The following is a 15,012-nucleotide window of genomic DNA, read 5'->3' on the forward strand; positions in this document are numbered from 1 at the left end:
TAGATACTCCTCATGCTCTAAATCTCTAAATTCAGACAATCCTAATTTTTTAATATATTAAAAATTCAAGGGATTTAGTCATTGTCTATTTTGCAGATGATGTTCTTCCTCACCAGTGGCCACCTCTGCTTTACCCCTGATGGGCACAGTTTCAAGCCACATGTCACCCCGCACACCACACTCTACTCAATAGCACCGTGTCCAGAACAGCCCAGGCTGCCTTAAATGGGGAGATTTATGGTGTCCTGTACGGGGTCAGAGGCAGCCGCAAGCTGACAGTCCCGTGTGCCCCCTGCCCTCAGCAAACAGGCTCAAGTGCCAGTCATGGCTGTAAAATCAAGCCGGTGTGGGATCACCCAGGGGTGGCCACACTTCGTCTGACAGCGGATGACTGACGACACTCCTGCCAGCCATCCTCAGGCCCACAGCCAAAGCCTCCACAGCCCCTATCCTACTTTACCTTTGGGAACAGAAAAGACACAAGCAGGTTGGTGACAGCAGCCAGAGACAGGCAACATCACAGCTTCTGGGCTCATCCCACCTCTCCTGCTGTCTCAGATCGTGGCCCCAATCTGCTCCTTGCAGGGTAGGAAGTTGGGTGCCTTCATGGAGGGATTTGCCTTCTTCCCTTGGGCTTCACAGCCCACCCATGTTTGCATCAAGAGTGACACACACCTCTGCTTTTGTTTTTTAAGAAAAAACAAACCTTTTTAGATAGGCTCTCTCCTGTGCCAGGCAGCACAAGGGAAATCAGTCTGCCTGTCAGCTCCTTCACAGGCCATCTGAGATAAGACCCCTGGTCCCCAGGGTGAGGGTCCCCTCCATTCCTAGGCACTGAGGCTAAATGGCTTGTCTGGCTCTCCTGTGGAGAAGAGAAACTATGCCCTCTGCTCCTGAGACCAGCTGGGCCTCAGGTCAAACTGCTGTGGAGCCGGTGGAAGAAAGCCCTTCTTTTTCCCCAAGAAAGACTTGGGGACCTGCTGTGCCCCCAAGTGCTCCAGCAGCCAGTGGGCTGTGGTCCCTATGGGAGGCTACTAGCGTGGTCACATCAGATCCTATCCTGCTGCCTCACTGCTCCATTGCCCTGATCTGCAGAACTGGGATCGTGTTTAGGCTGGTCAGGCACAGGAGTGATTTTCTTCGAGAAAGCTCATGTACTTCATGTTCTTCAGGGATGCTAAATGTTCCAGATGAAGCATCAGATAACAGACATTAGCTGCAGCCCTCCCACCCCTTTTCCCACAAAGCTGAGAGTACTAAGATGCAGCTGCAGGACTACAAAACCAAGAAGGAGCAGAGAGAGGAACCAGGACATGGAGATGTCTGTCCCAGCCTAGATGGGATCCAGGCTTGCTCTCAAACTTTTTCCTCTCTCTCCCCTTTGCACCCCACATAGAGCCTCCTGGCAGTTGGGAAGTGTGAGGGCAGCTCCTGGAGCAGCCTAGACTGCAGTAAGGTAGCAAGCAGACCAGGAGAGGACTTGGGATGGAAGGGGCAGCAGGTGAGTGATTGTGAGACTCTGGAGCAGACTGTGCCCCTGTACAGCAGAGACTGAAGAGAGCACAGAGGGTGTTGTGGGAGGCTCTTCTCGTTCCCCCAGTGATGCTCAGTACTGAGCCCCCTAACCCAAGGCCACCCCTGCACCATCCCTGCTCTCTCCCAGGATGTCCCTTTGTACATCCGTAGGATACAACTGGGTTCCAGCTTCAGCTTCCAGCCTGCTTCTTTATCATTCTCGTCCAGCCCAGTCCAGGTCAGAATTAGTCCACTGACACTCTTCTCCTTGTGCAGAGTGAGGGACAGCAGCATAAAATGCTGTTCCCCACAAGATATCAAAGCCAGCAAGGTGTACCTGTTGCCAGCTCTTCCCTGAGCTTCTGCCTGAAACCTCCCCACAAGCATCCCTTATTTCAGAAAGGCAGAGCCAAGAAAACCAACACCAACCACAGCTTTAGGGGCAACCAGTCCAAACAGGGCTGAGTGGAGACAAGGACTCCTACCAAACTGGGAGTTCGTATCGTAAGAGGAGGCTGGGAGAACTTGGGGTGAGTGGAAGCCAGCAAAACACCCACATTAGTTTTGCCTTTAACACCTCTTTTGTGGGGACTATCAGCAGACAGTTTCAGGCAAAACTATCTGTTGGAGAAGGAACCAGGACACTGCTGTCACTCCCAGAGAAGGGCCAACAAGCACAGTTCCCTGCTCCTGCCAGGCCATGGACACAGACAGGACCACAGCACTAAACTCGACTGATGTAGGAGAGCAGCACTGCAGCGGCACACTGCAAGTCTGAGCCGGCTGGAGGGCGAGGAGAGCTCCTCTCTGCAGGTGCAGAGGGCTTGGACCGCCTGCACAGTAGTTGCCTTTGAAAGAGGAGAGACAGTGTAGGCAGTGGGGTGGCTGGCACGGGGCTGAGGGTTAGCCAAAGGCTGGGGCACACAAAGGTGAGGACATTGAAGTGTGGGCAGCAGTGCCCTGCACCCAAGCATCTCCCTCTGCTCCAACACCATAGGAAGGAGAGCCAAAATGCATAACACCCAGGATCCTGTAATGCTTTACATACATTCCTGGAGGATGCTTAGTCATAAACCATAAATGCCACCCCAAAAATAAACACATGGAGGCTTCCCAGCAAAGCCAGAGGGATGCTAGCCCATTCCACCCTCACCCTTCCCAGCCCTGCAGCCCAGTGCCCCCAGCCTTGCCTGCTGATCCTTCACCACAGCTTTAATGGGGCGTTTCAGAGGCAACAGCAGCTCCTCCATGGCTGAGCAGCACAGAGCAGCCTGGGGCAATCCTGCTGCTCGCCATTAACCAGCCCTCACCCCACAAAGGGAAGGAACTTGGCCAAACCCCACTGGGATGTGTTACATGGGAATGACCTTGTCTTCACTACCCACAGCACCAAGACAGCCCCAGGGCAAACGAGGAGCGGGAAGGGGAGACACAGCCCACTCGCAATTAATTCTCTCTATTCAATTACTAGCAGCAGAGCTGAGGCATGTTTCGTGGGCGGTGGGAACACCAGGCTGGGAGACTACTCCTGTGTTCTGGTCACAGTCCCCTGGAGCTGTGCCCACTCCTGTGCAGGACCAAGCTTGGTGACATGGTCCCTCTTCAGCAGTCTACTCTCACAGCTTTGTTTCTGGGAACGGGGCTGACTCTTCTTCCTTTCCTCACTTCCTGTCCCTCCTGCCCAACTGCTTTCTAGAAATGCGACCTTTGCTTCCACAATTTCAGTCTGTGCTTCTGGAAGTGCTGATGTCAATATTGGCTTCATCATCCTCCTGTGGCAGTGATGCTCCTGCAGTTCACGGGAGACAAAGCTAGGCTCTGCTTTCCATCCAGGCTAGCTGATAAGGAGGAGAGTTCAACACTCACAACAGCAGGGCTGCCAGCATGGCAGGGGCAGCCTTGGGTGGGTCAGCTTGTGGTAGCTTCACTCCTGGTCCCCAGGTACAGCAGAAGCTTATTCAGGACAGTAAATGGATGCATAGATGGATTTTGTAGTGGTGTTAAGCATCCCCTGCTTGGCTACATTTGGCTCTGATGAGACCAATACTATTCTCATCTCTGGCATTCCCACATATAGTATGGGGTGTGCTCAGATGTGAGCCAGGCAGAGCTGAGTGAGGCCAAGAGCCTTGTGGAGGGCACTGAAGGGGAAATACACACCCAGGCCACATCCATCTACAAGGAGAGAGAACTGGGATGGCTCTGCAGCTACCCAGCTCAGGAAGGGGTCCATACAGAGCCCCATAGCTGGGCTTGAGCTAGGTAAGCCAGAAACAAAGACCAAAGGCTCTCAAGCAAGGACAGCTGATGTGGGATCAGCTCAGGCAGAGGGTGGCATATCCAGCCCTATATAATTTAAACCCAAGCCTGAACATTTTCGTGCAATTCTGCTCTGCTTCAAACAGGGGTCATCAAACAAGCAGCCTGGCTGGGAATGGCCATGATGCATGTGCATGGGGAAGAGGTGACACACACAGACTTGTGTATGAGGATGTGTGCGTTCACGGCATTTAGGCAGCTCCACTCCATTCCTGACCCCATTGCACAGACCAAACAGCACCTCCAGGACCTGGTCTCAAGACATTCCTAGCTGGCACAACTTCCTCAACATTGTAGCCCCAGCCCAAGCATCAGCATCCTACTTGGGGTCTTCAAACACTCCCATGAGGTAGGTCTGGGAAGTGGGGGTCTCAAAGCCAGGCTGGGTGGGAAGGGGCTCTGCTGGCCACCCAGGAAGGTGGAAGCCATCACTCAATGCCAGGGATCACTGTCCTCTCTGTGGGACAGGCTTAGAGGCTTCTTCAGGGTCACAAGTAGCTGAGACAGAGATGCAAAATGCTGTTCCTTTCCTGCTTTGCTTCCTAGTCAGACAGGCCAGGCAATTCAGCTTTGGCTTGGATCCTCTTAGGAACAGGACTTCTGCACCCAGCCCACGGGGGGGTTAAACCTAAAACTAACAGCAGTGGCCCAGGGGGGCTGTACGTCGGCTGTAACTCTACCTTCGTTTGTTTGCTTACAGCATCCACCCAAAATGCCCGTGTGTGTCTCTGAGCTCCTGTGTTAGTGGCAGCTGAACTGCTGACCCCAGGAGTTTGCAAAACACCAGGGTTATGGCCCCTTTGACATCCCAGCCCGGCAGAGCCAAAGCTCATCCTGACCCTGGCCCCGGGGAGCCAGGCCCCAGGGCACCCCACATGGCCCTGTAAGGGCTGGGGCTTTGGGGGGAGGCTGTGGGACCAACAAGACTGAACCCCTCAAAGAAGTGTCAAGGTGGACACACGTGCCATGGCACCTGCTCCTCCCCTGTCTTGGCTGCAGCCCCCCACCTTGTTGTGGACCACCAGCTCCATGGACCTGCTCCAAACCCCCTGCTAGTCTTTATCCAAGCCCAGCCCTTCATCTTCTGTCAGCCCTACAGCCCCCACTCCATGCTGGCATGGGGCCCAGCACAGCAACTGTGCCCCTCTCCCTCCTTGCCCAGGGCCATGTGGGGTCTCTTTGCCACCCTGCAGACTTCTGTTTCGGGAAGGTGGGAAGCATGACCACAGGTAAAGCAACAGCCAGAGCCTGAAGACAGCCTATAACTGGTTTCTCCCCAACACCAGCTGTGGTAGGGGACTTTTGCCCTAGGTAGGTAGGTGTAGTGGTTTTGAATCTAGGCCTTCCTTGGTGATCAGGTTGTAACCAAGGAACCAAGGTCATGTTCCCAGTATTCCATACCATGCTGTCCTAGAGTGTGGCCATGGCATGAACAAGATACCCAAGCTCCCATCATGGTACAGACACCATCTCCAAGCTGTGCAGGGATGGGTCAGGTTTGCAGAGGCCTGGCCTAGGCAAAGGAGCAAACAACCAGCAAAAAACCAGGGAGTTCAGATGGAGTTTGAAAGCTCTCCAAATATTCTAATTCCACTTTTTTCCCAGGAGCCAAAATCCTACCTCTGAAGGGCCAAGCCCCACTGCTAGACCACTCTACCTTCCCCTGTGAGCTAAGCACCAGGAGGTCTAGCAGGGCAGACCTGCCACAGACAGGATCCCTGTCCCCTCTACCCTCCTCATCCTCTGCTCTGCCCATCAGCAACAGCTCTTCCTATCCAATCCCAAAAACCTCATGAACTGCAGCTCAGGGGTCTCCACCTGCCTAAGAGCCCACTGGAGGAGCAGGGATTGGAAGCATGGAGTGGTATGTGATGTCCCACAAGGCCCTATGCAGTGCCATCACCAGCATCACCACAGAAGCCAAATCCTGACTATCTGACCTAGGGCTCTGCCACTGATGGGGCTGGAAGCAGAGAACCACAAGGTCGCTGCAGTGAAGTATGACCCTGGGAGGATACCTCTGAGAGATCCTAATCCCCTTGGGACCCAGCCCAGCTGCTCTGGGCAGGCCCTGTTCCCCCAGATGCCACCAGCCCTGGCCAGGGCATGTGGCCAGTAGTGACAGTTCTGCCAGCATCAGGGACAGCCCAGCCCAGAGCGATTAGATTTGTGCCTCAGAGAGGTCAAAGGGCAGGGCACCTGTGACCTCCATGTATCTGGGCTGCGGGTGCTGAGCACGGAGCTGCCAACACTGCCCTGTCGTGAGGCAGCTGCGCTGGGGATGCAGGAGGGGACAGCATGGGACAGCTGTGCTGGAGCCTCAACCCAGGCTGTCTTGCAGGGGGCTCTCTACCACAGCCCAAACATGTTCACTTTTAGCACCAGCTTTATGTGACTGTGAGTGTCTGTGAGTTTAAATCCACACAACCCTTGCTCCAACAGTACCCAGGGCTTCTCCAGCTGTGCCCCCACTGCAAAGCATAAAGCCACAGTTGCCAGAGCAGCACCTTCATGGAAACAGTCCCCTCTTGTATTCTGGGCAGCACTATGGGGCTGGGGACATGAATCCACAGTGCAAGCTGGCACACCGGGCAGCTATCACGGCCTGTGAATGCCCAGAGCAGAGCCAGGCCATGGGCAAACTCCTGTGCCAGGACGTGCAGCCAGGCATCTGCTGGGGAACTGGGAGCTGGAGGAGCCTCTTCTCCTACCACAGAGTAGTTAGTGGGTGAACACTCACACATCCAGGCTCCCAAAAAACGTGAGGCTCCCTGGGGAGGACCCAGCATACAGCTGAGCACCAGCACATGACCCCAGACCTGAGTTTCATCTTCTGCATCAGACAGGGCCATTCCCACACAGAGCATCAGCACCATTTCCCTTTGCAAGGCATATTGATGGGAGTTACTGGCAGGCAGGCCTTTCCAGATCCTGCTGCTGTCTCTCTTGGCTGTGGTCTGTCTGCCCTGGCTCAGTGGTTCCCTAAGGCAATAATAGTGGTACTTGTGCCCATTGCCCTGCAGGATGGAACGGGGATAGATAGCACAGTCAGCTAACACTGCAGAGAACGGGACACTTGTCACACCTACCATCAGGGTTGTCCCAGTTAAGGGTGGCTCTGCTGGTGGTTTTCCTCTCACCTGCTGCCCCTGAGGTGCCACATGCCACACAGCTCTCTGCCCCACCTCGCAGAGCTGTTGAACCCTGGGATAAGGGGGAGGCTGTGTCTCCCGGGGTGTCCCCTTTCTTCCGCCAAAGCCCAGGAAGCCATGACTCAGAGAACAACAGCTTTACCCCAGATCAGCGTGGGAACCAGCAAGAGAGTGCTCATGGAGCAGGAGACCAGCCCCACCTACAGCACAGTCACAGCTGTGCCTCTCAGCCGCCCCGGGAATGATGTCTAAGCCACAAAGAGTTGAAACCCAGCCAGAACTCAATTGGGGCAGGACCAAGTGGGACATCACAAGGAAAACCGCTGCCTGGCCATGCTCAGCAGAGCAGCTCCCCATCTTTCTCCTCCATCCCTGAAAATGCAACTCAAACATGACCTCTGAAACCAGAGCGTCCTCTGGGAGCTGACGGCCTGGCCCAGCCACCGGGCTGGAGGAGACAGCCAAGCTCTCCAGCCCAGTGAGGCTGCATCTGAGCCAGACCCTGCAGTGAGCAGCCCAAGCCTTTCACTGTGTGCAGCAGGATTGGAAGGGGTATGGAGTGTGCAGCAGCGTGGGTGCATAGCCATGGTGCTCATGCATGGTCAGCCCCAAACCATGTTTCTCTGCTGCATGGCTCAACCAGGGTGTTTCCTGCTGCTGCCGGGGTAGGGAGGGATCCATTGCCAGCCATATCAGCCCACAGAGCGCTGAAGCAGCAGTAAGGTGGGATGCTCAGAGGAAATCAATTACCGGAGCAACTCCAGAGACATCACCTGGACTGGGGCATCATTTGGCTCTCTGTATTGGCACCTCCACACCCTTAAAGGGTTCTCCAGCATGGGAAGCTCACATATGTACCTAGAAACACAACAACTCAGTTGCAGCCTCACTCTATGCCAAACAAGCAGCCCTCACACCAGGAGCACCTCGCTTCACTCCGTGTGCACAGAGAGCCTCCTGCCCCCCACCACTGAGTACTCCCCAGCCCGGCCATGCCCAAGCTCACCTGCTCTTAGACAGCCCTGTTTGTTTGCCCAAGGTATTTGCAGCCGGGGGCACCTGCTTTGATACCATCAGCTCCACGAAGGAAGCTGCTCACCTAGCGTGACCCCTGTAATCCCATCCTTCCCCATTAAGTGCTGTGTGTGAGCGCATCCCCCTCCCAGCCTCCTGCCACCTCAGCATTTATCTCCTCCTCCCCAGGCTGAGCATACCAAGGCTGTGACATTGCTAGGGAGTAGGGAGTAAACCTCCCCAAGTCACTCAGACAGGGGCTTGGCAGTGCCAACACCCCCTAACCCCTCCATTACCCCCTCTTGGTTTCGGGCATCCCTTGTTCCTGGGCATTGCCCTGCAGCAGTATCGGGGACCAGGCAGCACTCACAATAAAGTATTGGGTTGGGCTGGTCCCACAGTGAGTTGGACAAGCTTGGTCTCCTCAAGCCTTCTGCCACCTTCACCATGCCCCTCATGGTGCCACCTTTGCCCCCTGGCAGGACTGTCCCAGCTGTCCAGACACCCCTAAAGAAACCAGTACCCTGAAACCACTTCCTTCTACCATTGAAGAGGCCAAATGCTCCTTCATATTAGCTAGCACTGCCTCTCCCACCCCGTGGGAAGCAAATGTACTACCCTACAAGGGCCAAGCTGTGCCCGCTCCCTCCACTCATCACTCCCCACCAGGTTCTGAGCCAGCTGTCTCCCCTAGCCCTCTCTTCTAAGAACACCTGGTTAAAAAGGATCTACTGGCTTTTGTCTCCCTGGAGCCAAGCTGCAATGTTGGGGAAGTGCAAGAAGGATCAGAGTCCAGCAGGTAGATTATCCCTGACCCCTTCCAGCTGCACACAGCCAGGGAGATCTGCGAGGCGCTGGGGGTGCCAGCCCTGGAAGAGGTTGGGCACTGTCGCGGTACCAGCACAGCCACGGAGCCAGCCACAGCCCTGGAATCCCCACTCGCACCATCAGCACACCAGTGCCCTGTGCCCACCAACAGCTCTCAAGCATCTCCCAGGGAGGATGCTTCTGCAGCCCTTCACCCGGCTCAGCTGCGGTACTGCCACGAACTTCTCCAGGCAACGGGATTTGCCGAGAGATCTGACAGCGCCCGTGGGTACGGACACCGAGCGCCAACTCCGAACACACGGGACAGTGGGAGGAACAGCACCTTCCCGGAGGCAGGACCTCTGCCGGCCGGCCCCCGCCCTCCCGCAGGAGGAGGAGCAGAGCGGGATGCTGTTTGCAGCCGGGTCTGGCGGCTCCCGGTGCCCCGGGCGGGCCGGGAGCGGGGCCGCAGAGCCCGCCTGCCCCCTGGCGGTGCCACGCCCGCCCCCGGTACCAGGGTAGTGCCGCCGCCTCTCCAGACCCGTCCCCATCCTCTCCCCTCGCTGCTGCGGGGCCGTGCACAAAACACGGGCTTTATCCCCCCCCGGACCGGCTTTCAGCCCCCCAGGCAGGCACAGTCACGTACCTTGGGGTTGGGACACCAGCAGTCTAAAGAGTCATGGAATTGGTCCGGTTTGAAGGGACTTTGAGGCCGTCTAGTCCAACCCCTCTGCAATGGGTAGGGACATTTTCCACTAGATTAGGTTGCTCAGAGCCTGGTCCAACCCGATCTTGAATGTTTTCTGGGGCAGGTCATTTACCAGCTCTCTGGGCAACCCCTGCCAGTGTTTCAGGAAGCTCATTGTAAACAAAACCTTCCTTACATGCAATCTAAATTGACCCTCTTTTGGTTTATAATTTTTACCCCTTGTCCTATCACAACAGGTACTGCTAAAAAGTGTGCCCCCATCTGTTTTATAAGCCCCTTAAAGTACTGAAAGGCCACAGCAAGGTCTCCCCAGAACCATCACTTCATCAGTCCTTTTTCCTTTGTCACAAGGGACACTGCAGCCTCCCTCTGGGACCTGAGCAAGGGATGTTTGGGGCCATAAGGAAACAGTGGGTAGGTGGAGAGGAGCTGCACAGGTCCCAGAGGAGAGAAACATAATCTAGAATGGAGACTGAGCTGAGGATCCACCCTGGATTTCCTACATAAATCCAGGCAACTGAGAAACTTGCTGTCCTATGGCATCAACAGAGCCAGCACAGCAGAAAAAGTCCATGGTGCTTCTCAGAGACAACAGCCAGTGTCTCAAGCAAGAAGGGCTGGGACAGGCATCAACACATGGGCCAAGGCTGCAAGATTGGTTGCAGGGAAACCACCAGAGAAACATTTAAGGGCAGAACCAGCACATGTGGGTGAAAAGTGCCACCTGACTGAAGCACAGAAAGGATCAAACCCTCTCCAGGTACCCAGGTGTGGGGTGACATGACTCCTCAGCAAAGGCCAGAGCTCAAACTTGCCCCACTGCAGCATGCAAGGGAGGAACCTGCCAGCCAGCAGTGACCCCTCTCCAGACCTCATGTCTGAGAGACCTTTATTTAGAGTGTAAGAGCAATTCTTTACAAAACAGATTGACCCAGAACCTCCCTCCAAATCACAGACAGGCTGTGAGCTCCCGCCCCACCATAATTGCAGTCAAGGACATAGCCTGGGCCCCAGTTTCATAATTCTAAGTGTATAAAAACTATCAAATTGTGAGTAAATAAAAGCAAACACACTAGAGTCAGTGAAAGTGCCTGTCCCACACCTGACTTTACATCCATATGCTGGGGAAGGGGCCAGGACTGGGTGTTTCACAGTTAGGGAAAGGGGGTGCACAGAGCAGAGGTCCAGGACAGTAAGAAGGCACAGGGCAAGGATCACCTCCTCCCTTCCCAACTCCCAGAACAGAGACGGGGGAGAGGGGATATACCAGCAGCATCCATCCAGTTTTAGGATCAACCTCCCAGGGCTGTGTGAAAGGAGACACCCCAGTGCTGGGAGCAGCCCCTGCTCCCCAGAAAGTCACAACAGAATAAAAATAAAAACAAAACAGCAAACGTTGAGGTCCTGGCAAGAGGTCTCTGAGGTAAAAGCCGTCCAGGGAGAGAAGTCCCAGCGAGTACCTAGGAGGAAGAACCAGACTGAGAACAGCAGCCTCCAGCAGCACCTCCCACCCACACTTGCCACTTCAGTATCTCAGCCACCCGGACGCTTCCTCTGGCGCTGCCTGGCCCCTCACCTTGCCTGGAGACAAGTTACTGCTTCCTCCTCTACTTCTTGGCTGGCATAATAGGAGGAAGCTCCTCCTCATCCTCGTCAGACAGGTCATCATCATCCTCAAAGGAAGCATCTTCCCTGTGCACTGGGACACACAAAGAACTGTTACTCACCAACTTACGTTTGTGCAAATACAACAGGCCCCTGAGACACCCCAGGAGCAGAGAAGCCCAAGGAGCACTGAAGCAGTTTCAAGAGCAGCTTAAGCTGTACCCCAGCTGGAGGGATGTCTCAGCAGGGGATGGTGACAGCCAGCCATGGGGAAAAAGGGACAGTGTGGGACATCCAGATCCCTTTTCCCATGCAAGGCTTTATGGCAGGGAAGGAATCCCTGATAAGAGAGACCCTGGGGAACCAACACAAAGGAGGCACCAAGCACACATGCTGGGCAGTACCCCGTGCATCTCCCAGAGGTTCCCTGACCAGTGTTCACACTTATGATAACCCTCCATACCCCTTACTTCTCCCAAGCCCTTCCCCATCCTCAAGTGCTTACTGATCCTGTGCCAGCCACTGAGGTGCACTGGGCCAGAGCCTGCTGCCAGGCGGAAGGTCACTGGAGGCTGCAGCTTGAAGTTGTCCAGACTCAGCTGCAAAGAGCAGAGTGGAGCTGAGTTAGAGGCAGAGGCAAAAAGAAGAATACCCTGCAGTCCCCAGCACAGCACCTGGCCCAGTTAAACATGTCCCTCTGAGGGCACCTGCAGCCAGGCCAAGGCTACCCAGGGCATTCTCTCAAGAGCTGCGGATTCTAGGTCAGGATTCACAAACATCCGACTCTGTCCAGTTCCCTGCAGCCAACCCCCCACCCCCCAATCTTCAAAACAGCCTCTTACCAAGGGCTGGCATGACAACTTCAGATTTGCCACAGGCACAGCAATCTCCTGGTTCTCATGGTTTCGCCCGACGACTTCCACTACATTGCACTCGTCCTTGGCACCATCTGAGAGGCAGACCTGGGGGGGAGAGGAGACTGTAAACTACTGCTCTCCCAGGGGACATGTTGGGGACAGTCAGGGCTCTCCATAGAAATGGAAAAAAAGCTCTCCCACAGCAATGCCACAAGCCCAGATGTCAGGCAAGATATGAGGATGCTGTTACACAAAGCAGGGAGAGCAAGGACTTCTCCACAGCACTTGTCCCCTGACTGCCTCGGGGAGAGGTTCTGTGCCTTTCCCAGCTGGGACAGCTGTTATTGCAACTGTCTCAAGGGATGGCACCTGGGCTGTGTTTTCTGCTGATCTGATCCACGCTGGCAGGTCCTGCACTCCCAGGACAGAAAACATCCCGAGGGAGAGCCAGGAATGAAGCCCTTCATCTACCTAGGCTTGGAGAGCAACAAGCCACAGTCCCAGCTGGTTTGGATCTACGTGTGAGGCTCCAGCAAGGTCAAATACAAGGAATACCTTCCTTCACTCCATGCCTGGAGTATTTCTTTGCTGAGCAGTCTCCTGCGATCACTGGCTTTGCAAAAGATAATGGATATACAATGGATAAACATGACACCCTGCTCTGAGAGCAGACAGAGTCAGGACCTCAGCCAAGAGAGTTCCCTTTTCTGGCCCAGCCAAGCAAGGCGGGGTGAGCCTGGAAATAGAGGATAAGGGCATGGGTGAGGAGAGAAGAGGGCAAGCACAGTTAATTCACATTTCTCTTACCACAGACAGTGCCAAAATGTGGTCAGAGTCATCTTCCTCATCCACCTGAAATGTGTAGGATTTGGTACTGGCAGTCAGCTCACAGCCTGGAAGGAGGAGATCAAAAAAGCTGTAGCAAGCATTACACAGCACAAGGCACCACAGGCAAAGGGTTCCCAGGGCAAGCCCTGGTCAGGAATGCACATGGCATCCCTAAAACTCTTTATATTCTCATGTTCAGGAGCCTCACTCAGCCTCAGGCCAGGGCTGTGTATTCCCAAGAGCTGTGTGTGCACTTCCCTCAACCCAACGGGAGGATGCTGGGCCAGGCTGCAAGGAGCTGCAGTCCCTCAAGAGAAGTTTTGAGACATATTTTATTACATACTTCTCAGTTACAAAAACAAGGGAGATGCACAATTACGTCCTCAGTTCTTACGATCAGGATTCGGCCAACCAAAGGGAAGGAGGAAAGTGCCCTGGGTGCATTTGCTTCTTGCAGGATGATTCACCGATAGGAGACCCATCGGAAAAACACAGCGCTGAGCCCTGCATACCAGAGCCGACACTTGCAAAGGCAGCCCGGGGCAGGACCTCTTCCTGCCCGTGCTTATATACTCGGCTCGCTGGGGCGAGGACCAAACCCCGGATTCATAAAAAGCCCGGGGGGCTGCTCCGCTTCCCTGCCCAGCGCAGGCGTGCGCTGAGCTGCGCTGCTCGGGCCGCGCCATGGGCTGTGCGCAGCCCGCACACACGTTTGTGAGCAGCGTAGGGCCACGTGTGCGGGGGGTTCCACGGCCCAGCCGAAATCCCTCCCAGAGAGGAGGGACAAGGCTCCTCCGCCCTGCGACGGGCTCCCACGAAACGCTGACGTGGGAGGCGCGGGGGATTAACCGGAGGAGCGGGAGCCGGGGCTGCCAACCCCTTGCCCCATTATTCCCAACCTTCTACACTCGCTAGAACACCAAGACCCCACGTGGTTCCCCCCCAAACCGCCTCGGGCCCCCCACCACATGCCCATTCCCTCCCAAGCCCAGCCATATACGTGTCTCTCCCTACTTCTCTTCCCCGCCGGCACGTTAACGCCCTCCACGTGTCTCTTCAGACCCACGTATCTCTCTTGCCCTCTCCCCCCCTCCTCAGTGTGTCTACGCTACCCCCAGGTCCCTCTTCGGCCGCCCCACCGTCCCTACTGCCCCGACACGTGTTCCCCCCTCCCCCATTCCCCACCCACGTGTCTTTCCAGCCTCCACGCCGTCCCCATTACTCACCAGTCTCTCTCTGCCCCGTCTCTCTCCCGGACTCCAGTTCATTGTTCCAACGTGTCTTTCCTGCCCCCCAGCTCTCTTAACCCACCCACTCCCCTCTCTTGTCGTCGCCCCCCAACTCCCGCCCACGGTTTATTACCCCGCGCCGTGTCCCACCTCCCCTACCATCTACGATCCCCCACGAGTCACTCTTCCCCCCTCGCCCTGTCCCCACTGCCCTCCCGGCCCCCGGTGCCGCTCACCGAAGAGGACGCTGCCGGGGCAGGCGGGCCCGTGCGGCTCCATGAGGCGGCGGCGCTGGGAGCGGGTCTGGCCGCGGGGCGGGCCGTGCAGTGCCGAGCCGAGCCGAGCCGCTCCGCCCCCTGCCCGCCCCCGTGCCCAAACCAAAAGGCCCTGCAACATCGCCCCCCATCCTTCAGCTCGGGGCCGTCCTGGGCCTTCGGCGTTTACTGACGCCACGGCCAGCTGCGGAAACGCCACACGGGAAAAATGGCCCTTTCTGCCGGCTGCCCACTCACCGCCCTTCTCCCGGGCACCATCCCAGCCTGCACCACCAGCCTTCCCAGCACTCGGGAGAAGATACAGGGCACCCACAGAGCCAGGAGGGCATAAAGAAGGGAACGGGGGACAGGAAAGTGACAAGGACTCAGTCAGGGGCACAGAGAGAGGGACCTGCTCATCTCTATTCCTTTAGAGCAGCATGCCCTGATACTAGGGACTGTGGCACCAGAGCCCTTTAGCGCAGAAGGCAAAATCCTACTTCAAAATCCATGGCAGGGAGCAGAGGGCGGGACTGGCCTTTCAAACCAGAAAGGGAAGCAGCCTGGTTGGTGCTGCAGGGGTGGAGGGGAGCAGCTAAATTGAAACAAACTCCACTAATGATGAGCTCACATCGCATTCTGGAACAGTACCTGGCTCTGCTCCCACCGCAGAGACCTCTGCCAGCCCACCACTTGCTCTGCTCCAGCTGGACTGGGTTCAAG

At 55.9% G+C, this 15,012-nt stretch overlaps 1 protein-coding gene across 1 annotated transcript; it reads right to left on the reverse strand.

The window, feature by feature from the left end:
* Positions 1 to 10,368: 10,368 nt before the first annotated feature.
* Positions 10,369 to 14,349, reverse strand: NPM3 (nucleophosmin/nucleoplasmin 3). The gene is made up of 6 exons (XM_027908004.1): positions 14,272 to 14,349; positions 12,786 to 12,871; positions 11,964 to 12,083; positions 11,627 to 11,720; positions 11,093 to 11,215; positions 10,369 to 10,976 (listed from the first exon to the last, which is right to left on the reverse strand). The coding sequence occupies exons 1-5, from the start codon at positions 14,312 to 14,314 to the stop codon at positions 11,124 to 11,126; spliced, it is 435 nt and encodes a 144-aa protein (XP_027763805.1). The 5' UTR covers positions 14,315 to 14,349; the 3' UTR covers positions 10,369 to 10,976; positions 11,093 to 11,123.
* Positions 14,350 to 15,012: the final 663 nt, after the last annotated feature.

This window comes from Empidonax traillii, unplaced genomic scaffold (genome assembly GCF_003031625.1).
Source record: "Empidonax traillii isolate 1590-97213 ecotype Southwest subspecies unplaced genomic scaffold, ASM303162v1 scaffold27:size3997909, whole genome shotgun sequence".
In the NCBI taxonomy this organism is placed as follows: domain Eukaryota; kingdom Metazoa; phylum Chordata; class Aves; order Passeriformes; family Tyrannidae; genus Empidonax; species Empidonax traillii.

Excerpts from the sequence above, each read along its gene's own strand:
- NPM3 (XM_027908004.1), bottom strand. The coding sequence starts at position 14,314 with ATGGAGCCGCACGGGCCCGCCTGCCCCGGCAGCGTCCTCTTCG. Across the intron at positions 12,872-14,271 it reads CCCCGGCAGCGTCCTCTTCG|GCTGTGAGCTGACTGCCAGT; the intron begins GTGAGCGGCACC and ends TCCTCCTTCCAG. Across the intron at positions 12,084-12,785 it reads ACATTTTGGCACTGTCTGTG|GTCTGCCTCTCAGATGGTGC; the intron begins GTAAGAGAAATG and ends TCTCCCCCCCAG.